Source organism: Leptosomus discolor, chromosome 3 (assembly GCF_034619465.1).
Source record: "Leptosomus discolor isolate bLepDis1 chromosome 3, bLepDis1.hap2, whole genome shotgun sequence".
In the NCBI taxonomy this organism is placed as follows: Eukaryota; Metazoa; Chordata; class Aves; order Leptosomiformes; family Leptosomidae; genus Leptosomus; species Leptosomus discolor.
In genome coordinates this window covers 83,018,041-83,041,056 of record NC_141393.1, presented here as the reverse complement: position 1 = coordinate 83,041,056, position 23,016 = coordinate 83,018,041, and the positions used below count along the sequence as shown (strand labels likewise).

The following is a 23,016-nucleotide window of genomic DNA, read 5'->3' as shown; positions in this document are numbered from 1 at the left end:
TCTAACTTAGAGTTGCTGCTCCCTGACAGTATGGTGATAGTTTTCCAAAAACGGTCTCCTATGTATGCAGTCCAGGAAGTCTGTGGAATTTTATTTCATTAACAGATTGGATAAAATAGCCACTTTGCTGAAGTTACAAAAATAATATGCTTGACTCTTACAGGTATCTCTTCTGTAAATGTCATAGTTAAAGAGATATATACCCCAAAGCAGTTGATGTTCTTGTATATGAAAACACCGATGGGAAAGAATGTGTAAGGCCAGCTTACAGGAAGTACATAAAGCTACATCATCTAAAAACGCTGCTCCATTGGACACATGGTCTCCAGGCAGGGTTTTTCCCATTAAAATCTCGAGTTGGTATTGCCTGCAGAATAAACTACTGTTCTGCCTTCAGTTTGCACGTTCACTGGCAGCTAAAAAGCTCAGTTTTCTTTGAACTCAGATTCAGCTATAATGAGTAAGTGCTTTTTCATGTTTACCTAAAGAGTAAGATGGCTTATAGAGGAAGTCTACGAGGGTAGAATACCACTTTAACATAATGAAGTTTTACTCTTTGTCTTTATTTGATATCTATGATACAGGACAGCTGTGCAGTTGAATTATAAACTATCAGCCAAAAAAATCTTTCTCTGTTCCATTCCTATGATGCTTTCAAGTGTTGTACTGACAAAGCCTCACTGTTCTGTAAGGCAGTCAACCCCAGGCAAGCTTGCAGCAGCACAGAGTATTTAGAGACAGACTTCTGTATCTGCTCTGCAGTGATGCACCAGAGAAACTGGTGAGGTGTCAGCACAGCCACAAGTTAATCAACTTGTTACAGTAATTTCAAGACCAGACTAAGTCAAGACACTTTTATTTTTTGCTTGGCATATAAAACTGGTTCCCTTATGAAACAGAAGTATTGTAACTAGCATACAGTTCATTTGGAGAGGTAGATGGTAAGAGGTTTGACGACAGTAGCAATTTTACAGTTAGATTTGGCACGTTAAAGCTAAGCTTTTGTACAGACTTCAAACCAGGCCACTCCTTGAGGCACTCTGCCCATACACACATCAGCAGCTAGGAAAAGATGCTAAAAGATCTGCAAAACAAAACCAAAATGTGGTTAGAAAATGAAATTAGAAAATGAAACAACTCTTAGATCTAAGAACATGCGCCTTCAGACTATGCCACAGCCAGCCATTTAGAAAAATAACAAAACTTTTTTTCCACAGCTGTTTCATAAAACTACCAGTTTATAAAATAAAGTTTTAAAACCATGAAGCTGTCCCCAAGGGTACAAAGAGGTAAGCAAAGCTGTTGCAAATGAACTGAAGCTTAGTGTCTCCTGGAAGCCCAATTGCTAAGTGGAAGGACAGAAAAAGTTGCTCCCAGTCACTTGGTGGCTACAGAAATACCAGGCAACTGCTTTGCCCTCGAAAAGGGGAGGGAGTCTGTGTAACTAACGAGTTACGCTTCCTCTTCACACCACAGAGGTGCTGCTGACTGTGCAAACACGAACTCTATTGGCTCATTGTGAAAACACCAGGATTACAACTAAGAAATTGCCTATTTTAAGGAAGTGCAAGAGCTACAGTGAAGGAAAGAAATTTTCCATGTAGGTAGTAAACTAAAACTGCCGTTCTAATGACTTTTGCCTGTGAGATCCGCGGAAACAAGTGCTCTGTTCCAAAATCGGAACGGGGGAAGAGAAGGGCTGTGATTAAGAAAGAAAACATTAAGCCTTTTATGCTCTTGTGTATGCACCCGTGTGTGTGAGACAAAGGAAACATTATTTCCTGACATCCACACCCAGGAATTACCAGACCTTGGCAGAGCTCAGTGGGAAACTGCATGTGTTGCTGATTTAAGTACAGTTTATTTGGCTTTTTATAGGTTATCAGTCTATAATGCTTACAGGTGATTCAGTTTCTTCTTTAAATGATGGCTTAAAGCTGAAGCTACAGTAGTGTGAACACAAGTCAGTGTCCAAGAATAATATATTTTAAATAGTTGATAAAATTCACAATAGAAATAACTGTAAAAGCTGCAAGAACTCTAAAGCCCGTTTCAGTTACACTGCTGTAAGTCACCGCTCAGAACAATGGGGCAAGTGTTTTTCTTGTTTGTTAAATAGTTAAGCATCAACCTCTCTTACTACTCTAGTCTTTGCTAGCATGAGCCACCTTGTTCATACACAAACTTTCTGGAACCTTTCTACAGTTTGCTTGAGGGGACAATTTTAAAGAACAATTTTAACAACTCAGTCTGACTGTGGTCACCTTTCTGTAAAGCTGCCTAAATAACACAACTTAAATCTGGCAAACTACAATTCTTTGGGTGATGGAAGTCGGCTACAAAACCAGAATTCTTCAAGGTTAAGACTTGATTTCTCAGGATTGTGAACTATGGTTATCTGCGTATCAGGTGCTTCGAAATAACTTATATGCTCTGACCCCCAACAGATCCAAGTCAAGGGGCACTGGGGAAGAGGGACACGGTAAAATTATCATGTGTTTACTGTGGGCAAAATATCGAATTACTGTGACTCTCAAGAGTCTTGGTGGGACTTCTGTGATCTAAAACTCACTTTTCTAAACAGGTTAGTCTAAAATCTAATCACCAGAATTTTCAAGGAATGCCAGATTAGTAGTGCTAATAGCGACAGCAGTAGTGCTAACGAACCTATACAGGTTTTGGAATGAAAATCCAAATGAGTATTCAACTCTTTCTGCTTATTTAAACTGCTACCCATGTCAGAGCTTATCTGGGTGGAGTATGGGCCTCGATACAATTCTTGGACTACATCCTTTTTTCGTTTGGCTTGGAGGGCGTGTCCCAGAGGGGACAGTGCTCTTCTTGGAGACCACCACCAACCTATCTTTGGAAATGCTCTTTAAAAGTTTTAAGAACTAAGGACTGCTTTATCTGCCACAATCAGGATTCACTAGGTATGCTGTCAGGTGAGTAATCCTATGTGAGAAAAGGGAAATAATACCCTTTTATACAGAAGGAAGATACAGCAGAATTAAAGTAGGTTAGTCCAAAACTGGCCCCACTACTAGTTTGCTGTAACAACAGAAAGTGGCAGAAGCTCCGATGAACAGCACGTGCCCAGGACAAAGCCTCACCCAGAACAGGGGAGGAGGGGCCCAAAACGGGAATCTAGACCAACACCAGCTGCAGAAGTCAGATGTCTCTTCTGAATGCTTTTAATACAGGCAGTCTCATTTACAGCCAACTATTTTTAATGACACGAGAGTTTATGAACCATAATTCAAGAACTTACCACTGAAAGATACCGAAGGAGTTCATGTAATTACAAAAATGAACAAACTTTCTGGGGTCTGAATGGATTTGTACTCGATGATACTCCTGTCAGTAGGGGATCATGTTGTGCATTCTGCAGGCAGAATTGCTTCAAGTCTGCTGCAGCCTGAGAAACCTAGTCATAATAAAAGCTGGCATTAGAATTCACTGAACGCTCGTTACTGAGGCTGTAACTACATCAAAAAGTATACAGAACACTGCTAAATGATTCTGCAATACAGCTTGCATAGATTTTATACAACAGTTTCATCGTAATTTTTTTGTTTCTTAAAGACACGGCGCTGCGCAATATTAGAGTAAGAATTTGGAAAATTTTCTTGCTGAACTTTTGAGCCTGAAGGGTGAAAGATGAGCAACATCTTTGAGATGGCTTTGTTAAGTATATGCAGAACCTTGTTCTACCATAAATTGTTTTAAAATACAGCCTATATTTTTAAGATGCTCCACTTGACTGAGCTGGCGCTTGGAAAGCCATCCTTATGATGAGGTGGTGTATGTTTTTTTTGGTAGGGTGGACCTACCTAAAAACAGAACAGCGAAAAAAACCTCTTTGCCTGGTTTGTGTTTGCTGTAACTCTGAACTCATTAAAAAAAGAGTGATCAAAGTTTCAGAAAGTAGCATCTTCACCGGTATCTTGTATTTGCAGCTTGCCCAGAGTTCCTCTCATCTGACAGGGCCCAGTCTCACCCCGAAAATGCCCAAGTTAAGTGCACTTAGTACAAGTCTTGCAGCCAAGTCTCCATTTTATACCGTCAGGGCCAGCCCAGCCAAGGCAACCTGTTGAACCCCCGGCTCCAGCTGCCCTTTCCACCGGAGTGACGGAAGACGACGCTCCTCAGGACAAGGTAACGAAACGAGAGAGCGGGGCGCGTCCATCCCCCCCCCCCCCCCCCGCCACACCCGGGGAGCGCCTCGGCCGGAGAGCAGCCCCGGGGGGGATCCCCGAGAGGCTGCAGGAAGCGAGAAGGCCCGGGGCGGCGGCGGGAAGGGAGACAGCTCCGCAACCGGCCCGGGGCTCGCCTCGGCCGGGGAGGCCCGACGGAAAGCGGCGGCTGAAACCCGGGAGTTGGGCACCGCCGCCGCCCAGGCCGGAGCTGGCTGCCCCGGCCCCTGCCCCGCCGGCAGCTTCCGCGGGGCGGTGTAATGGCGGCTGGTCCGCCCCGTCCCGTCCCATCCCGTCCCGTCCCCGCTTCTCACCTTCACGCGAGTCACGCTGGCCTCCAGGCGCAGCTGCTGCACCACTTTCTTCATGGCTGCCACGTTGGAGGAGCCCGACATGGCGGGAGCGGCGGCGGGCAGCGGCGGCGGGCACGGCAGCGGCGGCGGCGGCGGCGGCACACCCAGCCCCAACTTCCCGGCGCGTCCCAAACTCGCCGGACCCGCGGCGCCTGCGCAACCGGGGACGGGGCCGCCGCCGCGGGGGGCGCTGCGGGGCCGCGGGCGGGACGGGCCCGGGTTCGGGCCCGGGTTCAGGCCCGGCGGGAGGCCGCTGGCCCGGTGTCTCGTTAGCGCTTGAGGTACGTGGCTGCTGGCCTGGGAAAGGGGGGATCTGGCGGGAAACGCAGAAACAAGAGCCCGCCGCCCCCCATTTATGTATAAAGTGCGTTAAAAAGGAAGGCAATATTGAGGCCAAGGTGTCAAATCTTGGTGGTAATACCCAACGAGTTACTAGTTTGGAGCTTACTTTGAGATGTCCTGAATGAAGGTACTAACTTTGCCCTCACCAGCGCGTTTGGGTGTTGGTTAGAGTCTGGAGGAGATGGGCGTTCGCTGAGGGAGGCGTCCAGGAATGGCCATGAATAGTGGCACAGGACGACAAGGAATGTGAAGTGCAACATCTTGTGGGCACTAATGTTCGGCAGAACCTGTGGTGTAACCTGCTGCGTCTTCGGCTGGGGATAATTGGAGAAGCGGTGGGGTGTTACAGGCAGGTGGTTTGTGAGAGCTCGTTGCGGTGTAACTGTGAGGAGGCAAGTTAAGGCAAGGCCCTTCTAAGTAGGGGATTCCTGCTGACATGAGGAAATCTTAATTCCACCGCGCTGGAAGGTGTGGGCACTGGTGCTCAAGAAAAGGTGAATTAGATGAAGCAGGGGTAGGAGGGAGAGCTGCTAAGGTGATCAGGGGAACAACCAGGGCGTTCAGCAGTCTGAAAATCAGGAGGTTCGTAACCTCTGAGGTGGTGGAAGAGCCTTCAAAGTGAAGCTCTGAGGAAAGGCATAACAAGGTTAGGGCAGAAACGTGGTTTACAGTTGATGAAGGTTTTTTTCTGACGTGGTTGCCTGGCACAGTCAGGTTTCCTTGGAATACTGTGTCTGGCCGGTGCAATGGGCCGTGCGTGGGGCTTGGCCGCAGCTCACAGTAATTGTCCCTTTACCAGAGGTAAACCCAGACCCTGGAGGAATCCCATTTGGGGGGGGATTTAGGTCTGTGCCTTTAGGAAAACAGTATAATTGTGTAGCAAACTAGATACAACCAAAGTATTTTTATGAAAGGGGATAAAATGTTAAGAGGAAATACTCCAGGGCAGATCTCTCAGAGCTGCAGGGCTGTGATTTAGCCATTCCCCCAGTTACTTAGGTGATACTCCCTTGTGTAGAAGGTGTGGTTGAGTGTGTTTGTCCGCAGTTCGCTGGAAGCTTTCTGCCTCAGCGCAGAAACAACTTTTCCATTTTTGTAAATGGAAGGAAGAGCAATATGTGAAAATAAAGGATATTAATGGAGTACCTTCTCTCATAACAGATTATCATGAAACTCATCCTTAAAGAATGTTCCAATCAAAAAGAAAATTAGAAAGCCCCCCGGCGTTCGCGGTGATCAAGTACAGGGACCAACATGTCGTTCAGTCAAACGAGACCTCAGACATCACAGGTGAGAGTGTTTGTGCTTTTCCATAAAGATTTTTTAGATTTTCTAAATAAAAAATACTAAAATAAGTGACACTGCACCATTTCTAGGAGACCTGAAAGTAAAAAAAATGTGCTTTTAACATACTACGTATAGGAAGCATTCTTGTCTAGTTTGTATGTAGTAACTCAACAATTGCAGAAGTATTAAATATAGCTTATTTGCATGGCTTCTAGTTATAGGGAAGTGTATCGTCCTTGTCAATACTCACTAAAAATATCAAGACCTAGACATTAACAGTCCCACAGCTACCACAGGTATGAAGACAATCTAACTGAACCTTCCTCAGAGCAGGCTTAGTTATTCTTTTTGCAGATATCATGAGGAGCATTTCTGTGCTTCCAAGGTAGCTTGTATTATTAACAACTGTCAGAAATATTTTCATTTTTCTTGCTGGTGAGGTCAAGTTGTGGTGCTGTTTGGATCGAGCTTTCAGGGCTTTGCATTTTTTATGAGATGAATAAAGGCAGGATTTCAGCTGAAGTATTCTTGTAACCGTGACACGCTCCAGAGTATCAGCCGGTTTTGGTAAGCTCTGTCCTCTGCTGTCAGAGTGACGTACGGCAGTAGCACAGGCTCTCTTTTCTCTGCTTTCCATTGTTGAGCTTGTTCTAATGTGACTTATTTTTATGCCGTCAGCTGGCAGTCGATCACAAATTACTCGTCACTAATGTCACTATTGTCAGATAGAGCCTCACTCTTCCAGTCCATGTGCAAACATCAAAGAAACCATTCCTGCCTCCAGACATTGAAAGTCCACCTAAGCAAAAGTGTATAGGAAGAGGGTTATAATATATCTACAGTTACAATCATCTGTTCTTTATTTAGCTGGTGGAGCTCCATGTTTTTTATGTCCCAGAAGAAGTGTGGAACTTCAAGCTGAATACAGTTCCTGTAGCTCTTAGTAGCAAATTCATCTCGGCCGGATTTATAAGGTGAGGATAGTCTGAGGCTTCATGTACATGGCAGGTCCTTTACATTGTCCTTCAGTCACGTAGTCCAGCCGTTGCTCTGTAGAGCAGATTTACATGTATCAGACACGACTTGTTCTCTAATGAATTTCTGGAGGGTAAGTGGTACCTGTGACTGGCGTTATGGTTATTTGGACTGTATCAGCCTTAGCTCCATTGCAGCCCTTGGTGATCATGGAAACGCTCTTCCAGAGCAGTGCTAGTGTTTCTGCAGAATAATTTATGTTGTAAAAGCACAGTCTTATATTCTTTCTGTCTTCTTGAGCCTGATTATCAAAACCTTGAATTCTTTTCAGCGACGGGCCAGCTTCAAGACAGCTTCAAGCTCGATGAAGGTGGGATAGCCTGTCAGTTCCCAGGAACAGGGATATGATGATCTGGGCTCTTTCTGTCCAAAGAAAGCACTTAAGCCCTGTTTCTCAAGGGGAAGTGTTACAGGTCATGCAACCACCAGCATATCTTCTTTCTTCTTCGGTTGTATTTCTGAAAGGTGGTGCACAACACCATGTGCTCTCAGGTAGCTGTTTAGAGGGCATAGTGAAAGAATACCCTGGTTCCGAGTCCTAGGCCCAAATCTGGCAGAGAGTTGCAGTTTTAATCTTTCATAACATTGAAAGGTTGCTTTGTACTCCTAAACACTTTGCTCTCAAGATCTGTATGTATGTAGTGTGCTAAGAAGTTGTAGAGAAAGCAAATAATGTAAAGATGTGTATTGAAGCAGAGCTTTTACATGCACCCTGTCTGCTCCTGTGCAAAACCTGTCAATTTAGCTTAAACTGCAGGGAATGTGGGTTTTAAGTAATTTAAATTTAGGCCTATATTGTCCTCTTAAGACAAATGTAGCTAAAAAGATTGACAGCAGTCAGGTATGAGCATGTAGGGCAGAATGTATTCATTCTCACAGCTTCTTTTGTTCAAGGGCTGCTCAAAACCTGAGGAAATAAGCGCGTGTGTCCGTTTTGTTCACTGTTCAAGTCTCCAGCAGGGGTGCAAAATACACGGCTGGAGGGGTAACTTCAGATCATTTCATGTGACTGGACATCTGTCACTGCCCTCTGTTCTCTGCTGTAAATTTATTTCACTAGGGCTCAATTCTGAGGCATCAATTCAAATTGGGATTCTCCTTGATTTCAGTGGGTTTATATCTGCCTGGGTATTTGTTGCTTGCTAATGAGTCTTAAATAATTGCTAATTAATTATTCTGTGGGCACTCTGCAATGCTGCAGTGCATTAGCAATAACTAGCACCTGGCCAGTGTGCCACTGTCTTTAAAAACAAAAAAATATTTTAAAAAACCTTCCCTTATTATAATCTGGGAGATGGAACAGCAGCCTTGCTGGTACTAATGCTGTTTGGCTGTTGTTGGTAGCACTGTCCAGTCGGCTCGACAATCCTAGTACTGTCTGAGTCAGCTTAACAAAGGATACTTAGGTCTAAGTACAGGCATTAATCATGAAATTAGAGGAGAATATCAAGTGTGTAATTGTCTGTGGCCTTGAGTTCTTGTTCCCATGGACTTGATTTCTCAGCCTCTGTGATCTTTTATTTATTCCTCATTCCTCATCACAGAAGCCATGCTTTTGTTATTTCTAGATGAGATGGCTGCAATGAACTCAAATTTGCATTGCTTTGTAAAGGAACACCCTGAAGCAAATGACTCGGATGTGACTAGTGCTAGCCAGTGGCAGCAAGTAGGAAATATATTATTATATGCTCTTAGCAGCTGCCCTGGCAAACAATTTTCAGATAAATTTCTGCCCTATATCTCAGGTTCTGTATGCCTAGATAATTTTCTCCCACGATACACTGTGGTTACTTAGCTGTTTTCCCTCCTGTTCATAGAATCACAGAATGATTTGGATCGGAAGGGACCTTAAAGATCGTTTGGTTCCAACCCCCCTGCCATGGGCAGGGACACCTCCCACCAGACCAGGTCGCTCCCAGCCCCATCCAGCCTGGCCTTGAGCACTGCCAGGGAGGGGGCAGCCACGGCTGCTCTGGGCAACCCCTGCCAGTGTCTCACCACCCTCATAAATGCCTTAGATGTAGATTTCCATGCTGGTTTGGACAGGCATTGTCAGTGAAGGATGTGCAGTGTTAGAATTGCCTCTCTCAGAGCTTGCATTTCAGAAGACCATTCAAGGGGCATATCTTCTCTGAGATATCAGCTTGAAGGGTTGATAGTGAATGATATTTGAATTATAGATTATCTCTGTGCTCCCATAAGACCTTGTAAGGGTGTGTATTGAATTTTGTATCCATCTTTCACGTATTTCTCTATACATTTGAAAGAAATGGCGTTAGGGCTAGTATCTGCAGCAAGTGTGGGCAAAAAATGGCTGGGGAAGAACTGAACAGGAGCTAAATGTACAGAGACCAAGCAGCGTGGCCTAGATATGTCCACTCTGCAGCCTTTGGTCTCCTCTGCTGCATACCTGTGCTCCAAGGCAGGTTTATGATCTTGAGGAGGGTCCTCTAAGTCCAGGGCGTTTGAAATGATGCAAGGGAAGCGTTGTAGCCCACTGAAGTATTGGATTTATGGGATGAAACTGAGGGGGATTTTACATACCTAGGGTGTGATATGAAGGTATATAGGGCTGTTTGAAAGTGCAAACAGGCTCTTGACAGGTTAATGTTGAAGAATCTGTCCGAGTCGAAGGGATGGCATTTCTTGTCTGTGCTGTCTACTGAGAATGGCATGTGCTGTCCCCCAAGCTATGTCTGTGCCTTGCTTGAAGACTGATAGCTGCCTGGGCTGAAGCCGTGCTAGGTAGTATACTAACACTTAATCAGCACGAATGATTAACAGCCTCAGGCCTGAATTAATTCCCTGGCTTATTTTGCATCGGAGCAATTAGAATTGCTTACGTTGTGCTGCAGAGCTTGTGCGTGCCTCTTGCACATTTGGTGTTATTCTGTGGAGATGCTTTTTATTCTGTCGTGATTTTGATACTGAGCTCATTACTTTAATATTTGCATGGTTCCCAGTAGTACATTAAATGATGCAATTCATATTTGCATCAGCTCCCTATGGTGGAAATGTTCACGCTGCAGTGTTTGGTTTTCATTTAAAAGACATTTGCATGTACACATGCACACACCCAACTGCAAATTTGTGTTGGGGAAGACAGAATCAAAGGAATGGGCCTGCTGCTTAAAGTGATGAAGTCTTCTCTAGCCCTTAGTGCTTGAAGGGGTATGTTCTACAGTCCTGAACTGTGAAACTTTGTCACCTACGTGGAATGACTGTATGTTTTTATTATTCATCTGCAGGTGAGCAAGAGCGTTCTGAAGGAGCCGTTTTCAAATTTCACCTGCTTCCATATTCTCCCCTTGTATGGGGTTCCTAAAATACGAATATTGCTAGTTAATGTTATGACAGGCCTTGTGTTACAGCCGGCCGTAACGTGATATGATGTTCTGACTCTGCCACACCAAGACTCTCTGGCCTACGTGGGATTAGGTTCAGCTCTAGGGCACGCTTCCCATTCCTGGTCATGCAAGCCAGCATGTGTGTAGCATTTCGTTCCCCCTCTTACTAACTAGCCATCATTATTTGATCTTACAGATGTATTAATGAGTAACAACATTCTAGGGTGTCTCCTCACATCACACTAAGGGTGCTACGGGAGAAGCTTGGAGAGTACCTGGGTGGAGTTGCAGTTGCAGATAAATTCAAATTCTTAAAATGCATTGGGAAAAAACTGGCAGTGGTAAGTTCATATTTTATTTTTTCTTTAGTGCTTTTCTGCTTTATGATACAAACTCCAGATTTTGTTCCTGCAGATTAGATAGTATCACAAGAAAATAAGAGATAACTTTAGGAGCGCTGTTAGCATTTGTTTTTAAATGTGCTGGAGCCTAAGCTTCTGTCAGAGCACATCTGCTTCCCCAAATACAAAGGCAGAGCTGGACAGGTATATTAGAAACATCCTTTGAAGCATCAGATGTAATTAGTTGCCATCCAGTGAAAAGATGCTACTTTTGACAAGCCAGTGGATCAAACATGACAAATCTGTTTGCGCTGACCTGTCCAAAAGCCTTTAAAAGATCAGTCTCTGAATGAAAACTTTTCTGGATGTACATTCGTGTTCCACTAGTTAGTCCAGTAATACAGCCTGAGATGTATGTAATCAAAAACCTACATCTCTGAATCGTAACTCTTCCTCACATTGATTCTCTCTCTATTTGTATCTTGGAAACTATAGCTAAAGAGTAAATAGACTTGAAAATCAGTCCAACTGAAAGTTTGTTCTTGTAATACACAAAGACGTAAGTCACGTACAGAGGTACAGAATACTTTTTTCACCTCTCATTTCACCTGTTTCTCACAGATTTGGAAATTAATTACAAGCTGGAAATTTGATGCCATTCTTTATTTGTAGTTGAGTTATCACTGAAATCACTCACACGGGAGACTAGAATAAATACCAAGTAATATGCAAAAACTAGGTGGAAAAACATGAAGAGAAACTTAAAGACTGTGACCCAATCTAAATCTGAAAATGTGCATATGTCTTCAAAGATTTCAGGTCTTTTTAACTGGATGATAATAAGTAAGATGTTATGTTTTCTTCCCCACAGGTAGTTCTGAGATAAATGGAGAAATTTTCCAGCTTCCTTTAGAAGGAGAGGAAATTAATAAAATATTTTACTTTTAATAGGGTAGATACAAGTGAAGATTGTTGGCGAAAAATTAAAGATATAATTTTGATTTGGGGTATTTACTGTTGCTTGATGTTTAACTTTATAACAACATGTAAAGCAATAAACCAACTAGCTGGTTTATTTGTTGTTTAGGGTCATGGTAACCTCATTGAATTACGTCTCCATGATCAAATATTTGTGGAGTGGTTGTTTTTTCCCCCCCAGTCTTCTCTTTCACAACAGGAACAATGTAAGCAGTACTAAGAGCTGTACCCTTCTGGCGAGTGAGGGTCTTTAAAGGAAAAATAAACATGAACCGAAATCATGTTTGTTTGCTCTTCCTTTTCTTGCATATAGCCCGTGTCTCTAACAGTGCGCCAGTGGCATTGTCTGGCCATTACTGAGGACAGAGTTTGGCCCCATGTTGAGTTCAATTTCATTATTTAAATGTAAGCTCAGATTTTTTTTTTTTTTTTTTTTTGTGATGGAGCACATCTTTCAAATACACATTGATTATCTTAGACTTTGGTTTTGGGACGACTGTTGAAATCTGAAAGTGTGTATCACACAAAGAACATCAAGACAATAAATACAAGGAGACATAGGACAGCAATAGAATTTTTTGTTTAATATATATATGTACACTTTAAATATTTTGCAGTATTGTATCAGGTGACTAGAGAGAGTTATGTCAGACTCAGCATTTCTGTTCAGATTCAGCTTGAAGCAATTTTTGGTAAAGTCAAAGACTTTCTTCTGCTGTGACTGTTGGATCAGGTCCTTTGAACCATGAGAGGAAGTGCAAAAGGTAAAAAAAAAAAAAAAAAAAAATTTATTCAGTACGTCCATGTACTCTGGTGGGGCGGATTGAGATCTTGAAAAACTGACAAAATAACATTTCAGTACCGTGTCAGAAAATGGAACACTAGCCTGTGTCCCTTCTTCCCCGTGAGGCCGTTACAGAAGATAGTGCTGGCTATGGAAAAATGTAGTATGAAAAGATGATGGTAGAACACAGAAATTAAGTGATATGCAACATTATTGATAAAAAGTATTTTATTGGTTAGGCCTCCGTTCTTTATCTTCCAAGGTGAAAGCAAAGCAAGAAACAGAACTGGAACTGAAGTCATTTGCTCCTCCTTACGTATGTATTGAGTGGCTTTTAAAGTATAATTTTCAGAATTTATTTACATTGTACATTTCTTCTTTTGTCCTGTCTGATGAATGTACTGTATATTTTAGGCACTTTACCCTGAATTATATTTATTACCTGGAGTGGAATACTTTGAAGATGTTTATCCATTACCATCATCAACTCAACAAAGACACCACTTTAATACAGAAGCGAATAGGTTTGGTCGTGGATCAAGATTATCCAGCCTTCCCCCACAAAAAACTGAGAAAAGCGAACAGTTTTTGGAAAGCATACAAAGCAGTCATCAGCTGGAAAGTCAGCAAGTGCACGGGCCTGTGGAATGGGGCGAGAAAGAACCCGTTCCAGTTTTGCACACAGAAGGTGAGCAAGACCGTGACAACAGGACTCAAGATAAACAGATACAGTTTCGAGAAAAAGGTAAATTTAACCAATGTAGTGAAGGAGGATGATGAAAGAGGCGGAGAATAAATATTATTAACATTGACAATAACATCATACTTCTGTTTTCTAATATCAATGATTATGCAGATCAAAATGGATCCAGTGGATCTCTCTTCCCACCAAGTCATTCAAATCCTGCAGATCGGGAGTCTAGCAAGAGTGATCTGGTATTACAGAACTCTCGGCAAAATCGCTTCGTCCAAGATCAAAAAGAGCTTAACGCTCCTAAGTGGAATGGCAAAGCCAAAGGAACTGCTCTCACTCGTCATGTAGACCACAGTGATGAACAAGGCCAGAATAACCAAACACCCCAAAATCACGTGAAATATCGAAAGGGTACCACTGCTCCTTGTCCTCCTTTTGCTAAAGCACGCGTTTTGGAAAGTTGGCAGAGTAAAGCTAAGTTGTAAGAAATCTGTAGCTCAGGCATGAGTTGGAATATTGCTATCAGACCAGTATTCTGATTTTTTTAAATAATGATAATGTCTTTCAAAGAGCTGTAGCTTTACTTTGGATGAGTCCTTTATCACTGTGTACTGATACAGGGAAACACTTCACTATAGTTAAAGCATTTTTCTAATCTTATTTATATGAAATGTCTTATGGATGCTGAGGACCATTAAGTCCCTGAATGGTTATATAATGTTGTTAATATTCCTAAATTTCTAGTGATTACCAAGAAAGAAATGACTGACACATTTAACTTGGATTTGAATGGCTACTGTTGTATTAGCATCAAAATTATAACATCGATTGGTTTTGAGGAAACACTGTTGAAAGACAAGTCTTAATATTTGAGTAGAATTTCACAGTTAATGTAAAAAAGGTGACCTTTGTTCTGTTGCAAATTTTTAATGAGTAATTATTGAATGAGGCAATATTCAATTTGTCATGGGTATGGGCACCTTATAGATTTCAGTTAGAATGATTTTCGGGATGTCCAGCACTTTGAGTAAGAAAACAAAAACTTGGCTATTGTATTCTTTGAGATGTGGCTGGAGAGTGTTTTAGAAAAGGCTTTCATGGGTGGCTTTTCAGTAATTTCATTTTCCAGTCATAATCTGTCAAAACCAGCTTTGTCCCTCCATCATCACATTAACTGATACTAAGTATGAGACGGCTTAATATACAGATACAGATATAGATGTATAGGTAAATGCATAACTGAAAAGTTTTCCATATATTTTGAATGATGAAGGATGTAGGCTTTTGGAGTAGTAAAGGTAAAGGCTGTCAGCAATTTTCTTTTGAAATATTTATTGTATCTATTTTAAGCAGACAACATTTATTCATTACCATTTGAATGCAAAACATTTTGCTCTCCCTTTCTTTGCTGGCTCCGGTTTGTAAGGGATCTTCAGTCTCTGAAAGGCAGAAAGTGTCAGATACAGAAGGAGTTTAGGGAAGGAAGGTGAAATGATTAAGTGGTTTCCTTATCTGTGATAATGTTACTAGTCAGCAGAATTAGTTAAACACGAATTCTTAAAACAAAAATATCTTTTTCTTTCTTTCTTCTGTTATTCACACAAGATTTCCGAACCCCAGAGATAACATTATTTATTGGAGTGATTCACGGAATTTCTAATACAGGTTGGAAAGTCCAGGCATTGACAGTCAAAAGAGCTTGAATTTTGTGAGTGTAATCTGTATCACTATCCTGTCACAGAACTAACAAACGTGGAAAATAACGACCACCAAAAAGATACCAAACTAAGAAGAGACAGAACGCAGGATGCTGGAATTGTTAAAATAATGGAAGACCAAACCACAGAATATGTATGCAAGAAACAAAGGTTAGTAAATAATGATTCTGCTAAAATAATGGATAGTATTAATTCATAGCTAGAAACGTATTTTACCGACTTCAAATAATGAAAGAAAATGGGGGAAAACCCTATTTCATTATATGAGTTTTCACTTGCTGCTTTGATTTTTATCTTTAGCTTGCAGCAATGCAGGACTAGCAAGTCTGTAGCCGATCCTGGTGAAAAACTGGATTATCAGGTGTGTTTTTCAAGGTAACATATTATTAGTAGTCTTAAGCAATAAATATATCCTCCGCCTAGAACCAGTCTGATTTTATAAGATGGGTAACTCATTAGAAATATGAAATACTCAAATGTAGATTTGAGAGTAATTGAGAAAATTTAATCCATGCACTGCCACTTAGCAGATTTGCTGATGAAAAATCAACTATATTTCTAAACAGTGAAATCATCAGAAGTTATACCTACATGTGCGATAACTATCTCAGTCTTATTGGTGTTAGCTGATTTTTTGTGTTGCTGTTTCTTGACAGTAACATTTCATTGTTTTTATCGGTGTCATTTTCATAATTTTGTATTTCCCATGGGACAAATTTGTCTTCTCTCAAGCCAAGCAAAACTTCTGATAAAAACTATAAAATCCTCTAAAACATACATACGATATAGTCATAGTAACAGAATAAGGACATGTTTAGGAAGACTCAGCACCCACACGCAATCATAGAGCCTAACAGCCGCCCCTGTTAACTGTTGCCTGTGAGCTCTTGTGCAGAAGTGATTGTAGTGGAGTGTTACGAAAATAATAATGCAGTTGAAAGTCTGCTATTATAAATTTTAGCGTAGAAATTGGCAGTCCAGACTTCGTGAGCAATGAGCCAGACAGCACTTTCAAGGCCCATTATTCCTGGTTTTGCATGGGAGTGTCAGTACCTGGTGGGGTTATGGCCGCGGACAAGACCAATTAGCAAGACTCTATGGTTTTGTCTGTGTTTTCTCTGCGAGGTAAAAGTGTTCAGTGTTCTGATTTTAGTTGCAGAGGTCCAGGTATTCATAATTTAGTAATCATTGGTAGTGGTAACGGAACAAAAAAAGCTTATATGCAGAATTCAAATTCAGCCTCCCATTCTCTCCAGCCACTTTCAGGGCACATGTCTGATGTAACTGCTCAGGATTATGAGTTATGCACTTACAGTTGTGTCTTTTGTCTCTATAGGCAGATGGAAACAAGCAAAATCATCGTACTTGTCCAAAAGAATATATTTCGCCTCCTAGTCCACCTTTTCTGGCACTTTCTGTAAATCCAGCTCGAGTTCCTGCAATGCAGGCAGCGAGTGAGTACGTGGTTCCAAGAAATTGCAGGGCAGTGAACATTCGGTCAAGACTGAATAGTTAATGAAGACAGAAATACCTACTTTGTGGTTGAATTTGTACATACATTCATTCACGGTATTGTTACAAATTTTAATGTGTGGTTGGAAGATTCCAGGCATTTATAATTGCATGGGCTGTTCGTAGAGCGTGGCAGGTTCCCAGCTTGTGGACTTGGGGATGGAAGGAGAAAAGGAAGGAAGGAGATCGGATGAAATACTGCTGGCTCAAGGGAGGACGTAGCAAAGAAAACCACTAATAGTATTGCTGAGGATCCTCTGCTACAGTGGAGGAGGAGGATAGTGAGAAGATGAGTGACTGACCTGTTGTTGCAGACTAGTCACAGTCCAAGGGACTGTCCTGCCTGTGACCAGCTGGAGTTTTAAGGCAAAATTTCGCTACAGTTTATATCGTGAAGTGTTTTGAGCAAGAAATAGTCTTTTGGAGGCTTTTTTGGCTTCATGTGGCAAGAGTTTTCAATGTATGCAGTGTGTATATATATCCTGAATATATAGTTCTAGTGATACATTGTCTATAAAAAGGTGTTTATTTGTTTGTGTATGTGTGTGAATGCCTGGATGCATGCTGGACTTCTCATTTTTTTCTAATTTCAAGTCAGAGATCATTTATTAAAATAAAATATTTCCTACTGCCTGTTCTGACAGAGCTTTTGGCATGATTTATGATGGGTGAATTACAAAATCTTGATTGATCCTTCTTACTTATCCAGATACTTGATAAATATAATTATATCTTTAGAAAACAAGATGGTAGAACAGTTGCAACAAATGAAGACAGACAGAAGGCACATGGAGAAAACAAGAGAAGAACTGATCAAAAAAGCAAAAGGGCTGCTGGAACAAAACAAGCTGAGGAGATACCATGGTACACTTCTAATTTATTTTGGAATTTGGAGTGATTGAGAAATGACACTGAAACCAATGTGAAAATGTTTGTCTCCTTGTCAGTGAGCTTAATTACAGAGAGAGGAGTTCGCTAACCAACGGCTCCGAGAAGGCTCATTTGTGTGACAGCATGCTGGAAAGATTCGAGGTTGCAGTGTTTCCTTCTACTTTTTTGGGGCAGTCTTACAAATCTAAAAATGTCCTGGCTTTTAGAAACCATTCAGGTTTGTCCCGTGTACGTGCAGTGCCCAGAGAGCTACCGGAGGCCTCATGGCGGTTTGAGGCCCAGGACATCTTCCAAACCTGCCTTTAGCTGGTGCTTACAGAGGTTTTTCATGTGTTGACAGGGCTTCTAGTTAAATTGCCAGCATAATGCTTCTTGTTCCTCCTATCTAATGGTATTCAGCTTATGGCATGGAAGGTATAAGCCTGTCATGACAAGCTTGACAGACCTTGTTTTTTCACAAGGTAAAATCTCATTGAAATCCCACCCAAATTGTCTTTGTAAAATTATTTTTAAGTTTATACTTAAACTATCCTCCCTAAGTCACATTCCAGTTAAACGGAGATGAGGTTTAATCACTTTGATGTTTTGAGAACATTCTCTTTGTACTTAAACGCAGCTCAATCACTGGGAGACTCAACTATTAGTTGTAGCTCTGTTGAAAGGAGAAGGCAAGCCCATTCTTCCAGTTATTCTCTAAGGGCATGGCCACACTGCACTCTGCAGCATGGTGAAGTTGTATTTAAAAAAAACCCAACAAACTTGAGTACTTGAAGCAGCGAATGTGTAGTAGCACGGAGCTGCAAGGCAAGCTAATTTACCCTGCTAAGCCCTAAATGGCTCCTGCGTTGTCCTAAATTGTGTTAGGTAAAATAAAGGTTATTTCACAGGGATTCCAACAGCTTCTGCACGTTCTTTAAGAAGCGTCTCTCCCACTGAATTGTTTTTATCAGACCTGTAAGGTTTCCTAAAGGTGTTGTGAAGGGAAGAGCATGTTCTGTAGGAACAGGGATCCAGTCTGCAGGCAATGGCCTCCTAAGAGTGCTGGGCTGACAGTCCCTCTCTGTGACATACCATATAGTCCTCCGACAGCAGGGTTCTTTTTGGTAAGCTTCTGAGAAGCAGTTGTCCTGATTCCCTAAAATATGCCTTGAAAGAAGGAATCTTTTCAGACACTTTGCAGACTAGTGGATGTGAGACTGCCACCCCAGATACAGGGGGGGTTTATGTGCCAGCTGTTGGTACCACGTGAACAACACAGGAGGAATCATGGTGAAGCGTAAAGGTAAATGTTTCCCATGATCTTGGGACTTCTGTGTAAAACTAAGCTGTTCTCTGACCCCGCAGAGCTCAAATTTTGCATAAATGTACAGTGCTAAATCATTCTGCTGCAGTAAAGCGGTGGGCTTCAGACTGTGGTGGCCGTACCAGTCTTCACAGGGCTGGAGCACTTACTGGGCAGCTGAAACCTGCAGAACAGCCAGGCTGAATGAAATTTTGGGTTTGGACCTTGGGTTATATCTCGGGGGACAGATAGAGCCTGTTGTTGCAGGTGATTGTGTGAAAATTCAGTTGCATTTATAGTGAATGTCATTTTAATGAAGATTTTTCACTAGTTGCTTTTTCTTGAAGAAACCTACTGCTTCGTTTTAATGTGTGCAGTGGCCAGCTGAATGTTGTGAGACCAGTTGGTCATTACTGTCTTCAACAGACCTTATGATAAGGTGAACAAGACCAAACAGTATTACTGTTTTCCTCTGTAGTTCGTGAGGAATGGAAAAAGAAGTACTTTGAAGCTAAGAAAGCTACCGTTTCGCTGGAGGACGCTTTAAACAAACTGCGACAAGAGTTAGAGCTTTACCACCAGAAATTACTCTTGCAATTGGAAGCCAGAGCTGGCCGAAAGCGACCAAACAATACGACAAACTCCAAGGTATTTGCTTTTATCGTTTAATCTCTCTTGTGTTGTTCAGTTCTATATTGTTCTCATCATCCCAAATTTCACGTACAGAGGTAATGAATTCTCGTTTGGAGGACACGAAATGTGTCTGAGGCTTTTGGAGTGGTTGCACCTGAACTATTGTGCAACCGTGAGTCTCATGTGAGGTGGTTGGTGTCAAATCATGGGAAGTTCAGAGAGGAATTAAAAATGAAAAGATAAAAGAGGGAAACACCCTTCCCAATAGTTGTTTCTGCCAATTTTCTAAATGCCTTAATGGAAGCAAGTCTGGTGGCAAATCTGAAGCTAGACTGGGGAAAAATAAATGTCCTTTTCTTGTATCTGAAAGGAGGGCGAGTGGATGTACCATCTACGAGTGTTTGTTATGTACAAATGTGTATTATTTGAGCTATCTTAATATAAATATCTACAATATAAACTTATTAATAGCATTGATATTGCATTGTATTACTAGCTATGCTCAGATATGTTATTGCTCCTTTGGGGGGGATATCGGGGTTTTTTTAGGTCCCTGTGGCTAGGCACAACTTAACACACATACATCAGTAATTTATTGTCTGGCTCCCACAGAAGATAGCCAGGATTTAATGAGCCGTTAGGCTAAGCTCAGGTATGCTCCCCACCCTTCGTAGGCTACGTGCTGGCCGGGCAGGCAGCTGTCAGGATCCAGGGAGCTGAGCCTGCTGTTGCTGGTTTCCCCTCTTCCACCAGCTTTGTCCTCACTGGTGATTCAACCCAACGGCACGGCGATGCCTCAGTAGCCCCCAACGACAAGTCTGACGGCCCTGCGTGGTTCTTTCCTGCGTGACTGAGTACCTTTTGTGCTTTCTCAGCGGTCCGAGCCAGGGTGACGGAGCTGTGCGGTGTCACGAGCTGGGACTTGGGCCCTTGTACGCAGGCAGCTACACCCCTGGGTGGGAGAAGCTTACAGCAGGAGCTCAGAGATGAGAGGCTACAGATACCACTTAATGACTCCTTGTATGGGCAACTTGATCGCATCGTTTGCTTCAGCTGGCACTTTAATCGCATTTTTAAAGGCTTGGAACAGCAAGAGATTACCACATACACCCCCCCCCCCACCCCTCAGGGTTACTGACTTCAAGGGACCACGGTTGACTTACATGAGCCGAGTATCAGAATCTACATTTTGAAAAGGTGAATTTTAGTTTTGCAGGTTCATTCAAAGATAGGCCCACCACAGCTACTGCTGAAATGACCTGCTGTATAACCACGAGTTTATCTGCACGAGTGTAGCATCTCATCAATAAGTGTACTGTGACAGAGTGATGCTAAGCCTGTGAGAGGGAAAAAAATGGGATTTGAAGCATGATTTTTTTATTAAATGGGGAGCAGCCATAAGAGATAATTGCAAAACAATGTGCTGTTACTCAGGAGATCTGATCTGCGTCTTAGCTTCCCAAAGCGCTAGGGAGTGGAAGAATCTCTGCACCCAGCTGAAGGGCTGGCAGCAGAGGGGAGCTGCCCTCTCTTGGAGAGCAGACTGCTTACAGACCAGAGACAGCCCAGCACGTGTTAAGGCCCAGCAGAAAGCAGAGGGGTTGGGAAGAGTTCAGAGTATTGTTTCCGAGTGGTGAAGTAACGCCCAGTGAACAAAGAGATGCTCTAATGTGGCACTTAAAGTGGTGGTGGTGTTGTTGTTTCATTTAGAATTACACAATCATCCGGATTACTACAGTGCAGCATGAACTTGATCAACTGAGGAGGAAGCTGGATGATACAAAAATGAAACTCATAATAGAAATTAAGGTACTCTGCCTTTTAACTGAAACAGTCAAAATGTTACTAAAAAAACAAAGATCTTCTCAAACATTAGATGATGTAAGTATTTGCTAAACAGTTCTTGTTTTAAGCTGTTTAGTTTTATGGTGTTAGTTGTTGTAACTTTATCACTTGAGCCAAATTACTCCAAGTTATTAGATGATTTTGAATGCATGGCATTCAAGCAACTTTGATTTTCAAGGTGCTATGCAAGCTAAGCTTCACAATCTCCTTCGTAAAAATTCCCATTTCACTCAAAAGGTAATAGAAGGAACATCCTTGGTGAGGCACTGATCCCTAGTAAAAAAACTCCTGGTATAAAGAAAAAAAAAAGAGAATGGCTCTCTGGGCAGATGGCAGTCCTCTTCATCTGCTTTATTCCACACCAGTGCTGCCTATGGCTCCCTTTGGAAGGAAGATGATGGTATAGGCCTTCATACTGGATAGGTTTTCAGCTCTGAACGCTTGAAATAGGAGTCCTCTACCCCACAGAGATCACCCCTGCCCCTGGTTACTGGGTAATCTGGGGTGGATGTACTCGTTATGCCTCCTCCATTATATAACAAGGAGTGGAAAGAACGACTTTCACAGTTGTCTCTTAAAAACACCGAGGCAAAGTACAGAAGAAAGCAGTGCTAGAACTAGGCTATCTCATTAGACATGTACAATTTTAAAGATGAAAGATGTATCCTGTGTTCAGCTACCCTGTGTAAAATTCAGTCTTACTTATATAAGCCCATGTGCATGTCAACTCCAAAAAGTTCCTTAAATTGCAGCGCCTTAAATTACTGCTTCTTCTGCAGATGAGAAAGCAGGCAGCGTCTGATTTACGAGCGCTGAGAGCGGAACTGACACAGAAGAAGATTCATTCAGCTTTAATTCTCCAGTCCAGAAAATCAGGAATTTAAGAAGGTGACAAGACTTTAACATCTGTAAAGTCTACAGAAGCTCTGCAAGGTATACAGAAGCTCAGAATTTCAAAGCATTTCTTTGTACATTCTTGAAGTTCCCTTGTAAAAATCAACTACATAAGTGTTGTGGAGTTTGTATACTAGGCTACTGAAGTACTGCAGCTCCCTTTTGAAATCTCACTCTTACTGTAAGATGAGTCAGCTACTTGTAGTTAAACCTAGTCTAAAACAAAGCCAGGTTATTTAAAAGTGCAAATTAGTGAACAGTGTAACATCAACCACATTGGCACGCTGATGATCCTTCATTAACAAAATACCTGCTAAGCACATAAACCTATAATCTATACCCTCCTGTTCTTATTTCCAGGCATGCACATTAAATTGCCTTTTAGGCCTAAATGATTAACACACATCTTCTGTAGAGCTACAGCAACAGTAATCCTTTAGTTAGCTATTTACTGAACTCTATTTCTGTCGTTAGGCCTATCTATAAATTACCGATGTATTATTACCATATTATTACACAGTATGGACAAAATTTCAGATAATTGCACCTTATTTCATATCTAGCTGGTTTTGGTCTCTCTCATCTTAGGAAAGCCGCATGGACATTAACCTTCTTCTGTAGTTGGAGGAAGAGGCATGCTTTGTCTTGGACAAACTGTAACGATGATCCTGGTCCAACTTACAATATTGAGTACTCTGTGTTTCTTTAAACTCACACATGTGCTTAGATAACAATTCTCTGAAAGAATAATCAGAAACCTCTTTGTGATAGTGACTTTTTTCTAGCTCTGCTGTTTGCCTCTTTGCGGTACCAGATGTTACTACGTTAAGCAGAACAATAACATGCCAGGAATTAATGTCAGCTAAAAAGCTGACAAGGATGTG

The 23,016-nt window shown here is 42.0% G+C and overlaps 2 protein-coding genes across 2 annotated transcripts; one reads left to right on the top strand and one right to left on the bottom strand.

The window, feature by feature from the left end:
- Nucleotides 1-840: 840 nt before the first annotated feature.
- On the bottom strand, nt 841-4,614 carry GNG5 (G protein subunit gamma 5). The gene is made up of 3 exons (XM_086462875.1): nt 4,511-4,614; nt 3,272-3,427; nt 841-1,084 (listed from the first exon to the last, which is right to left on the bottom strand). The coding sequence occupies exons 1-2, from the start codon at nt 4,589-4,591 to the stop codon at nt 3,302-3,304; spliced, it is 207 nt and encodes a 68-aa protein (XP_086319001.1). The 5' UTR covers nt 4,592-4,614; the 3' UTR covers nt 841-1,084; nt 3,272-3,301.
- Nucleotides 4,615-6,145: 1,531 nt separating this feature from the next.
- On the top strand, nt 6,146-22,122 carry SPATA1 (spermatogenesis associated 1). Its single transcript, XM_086463067.1, has 13 exons — nt 6,146-6,181; nt 7,046-7,152; nt 10,784-10,901; nt 12,926-12,979; nt 13,078-13,408; nt 13,520-13,768; nt 15,099-15,225; nt 15,376-15,436; nt 16,412-16,529; nt 17,326-17,451; nt 19,239-19,408; nt 21,104-21,202; nt 22,018-22,122. Exons 1-13 carry the CDS (start codon nt 6,146-6,148, stop codon nt 22,120-22,122), a joined length of 1,701 nt encoding a protein of 566 aa, XP_086319193.1.
- The last annotated feature ends 894 nt before the right edge of the window (nt 22,123-23,016 follow it).

Coding starts and splice junctions, on each gene's coding strand:
- SPATA1 (XM_086463067.1), top strand. CDS start 6,146: ATGTCGTTCAGTCAAACGAGACCTCAGACATCACAG. Junction 10,902..12,925: donor TTGGGAAAAAACTGGCAGTG/GTAAGTTCATAT, acceptor TTATCTTCCAAG/GTGAAAGCAAAGCAAGAAAC. Junction 21,203..22,017: donor AACTCATAATAGAAATTAAG/GTACTCTGCCTT, acceptor CTTCTTCTGCAG/ATGAGAAAGCAGGCAGCGTC.
- GNG5 (XM_086462875.1), bottom strand. CDS start 4,591: ATGTCGGGCTCCTCCAACGTGGCAGCCATGAAGAAAGTGGTGCAGCAG. Junction 3,428..4,510: donor CCAGCGTGACTCGCGTGAAG/GTGAGAAGCGGG, acceptor TATTATGACTAG/GTTTCTCAGGCTGCAGCAGA.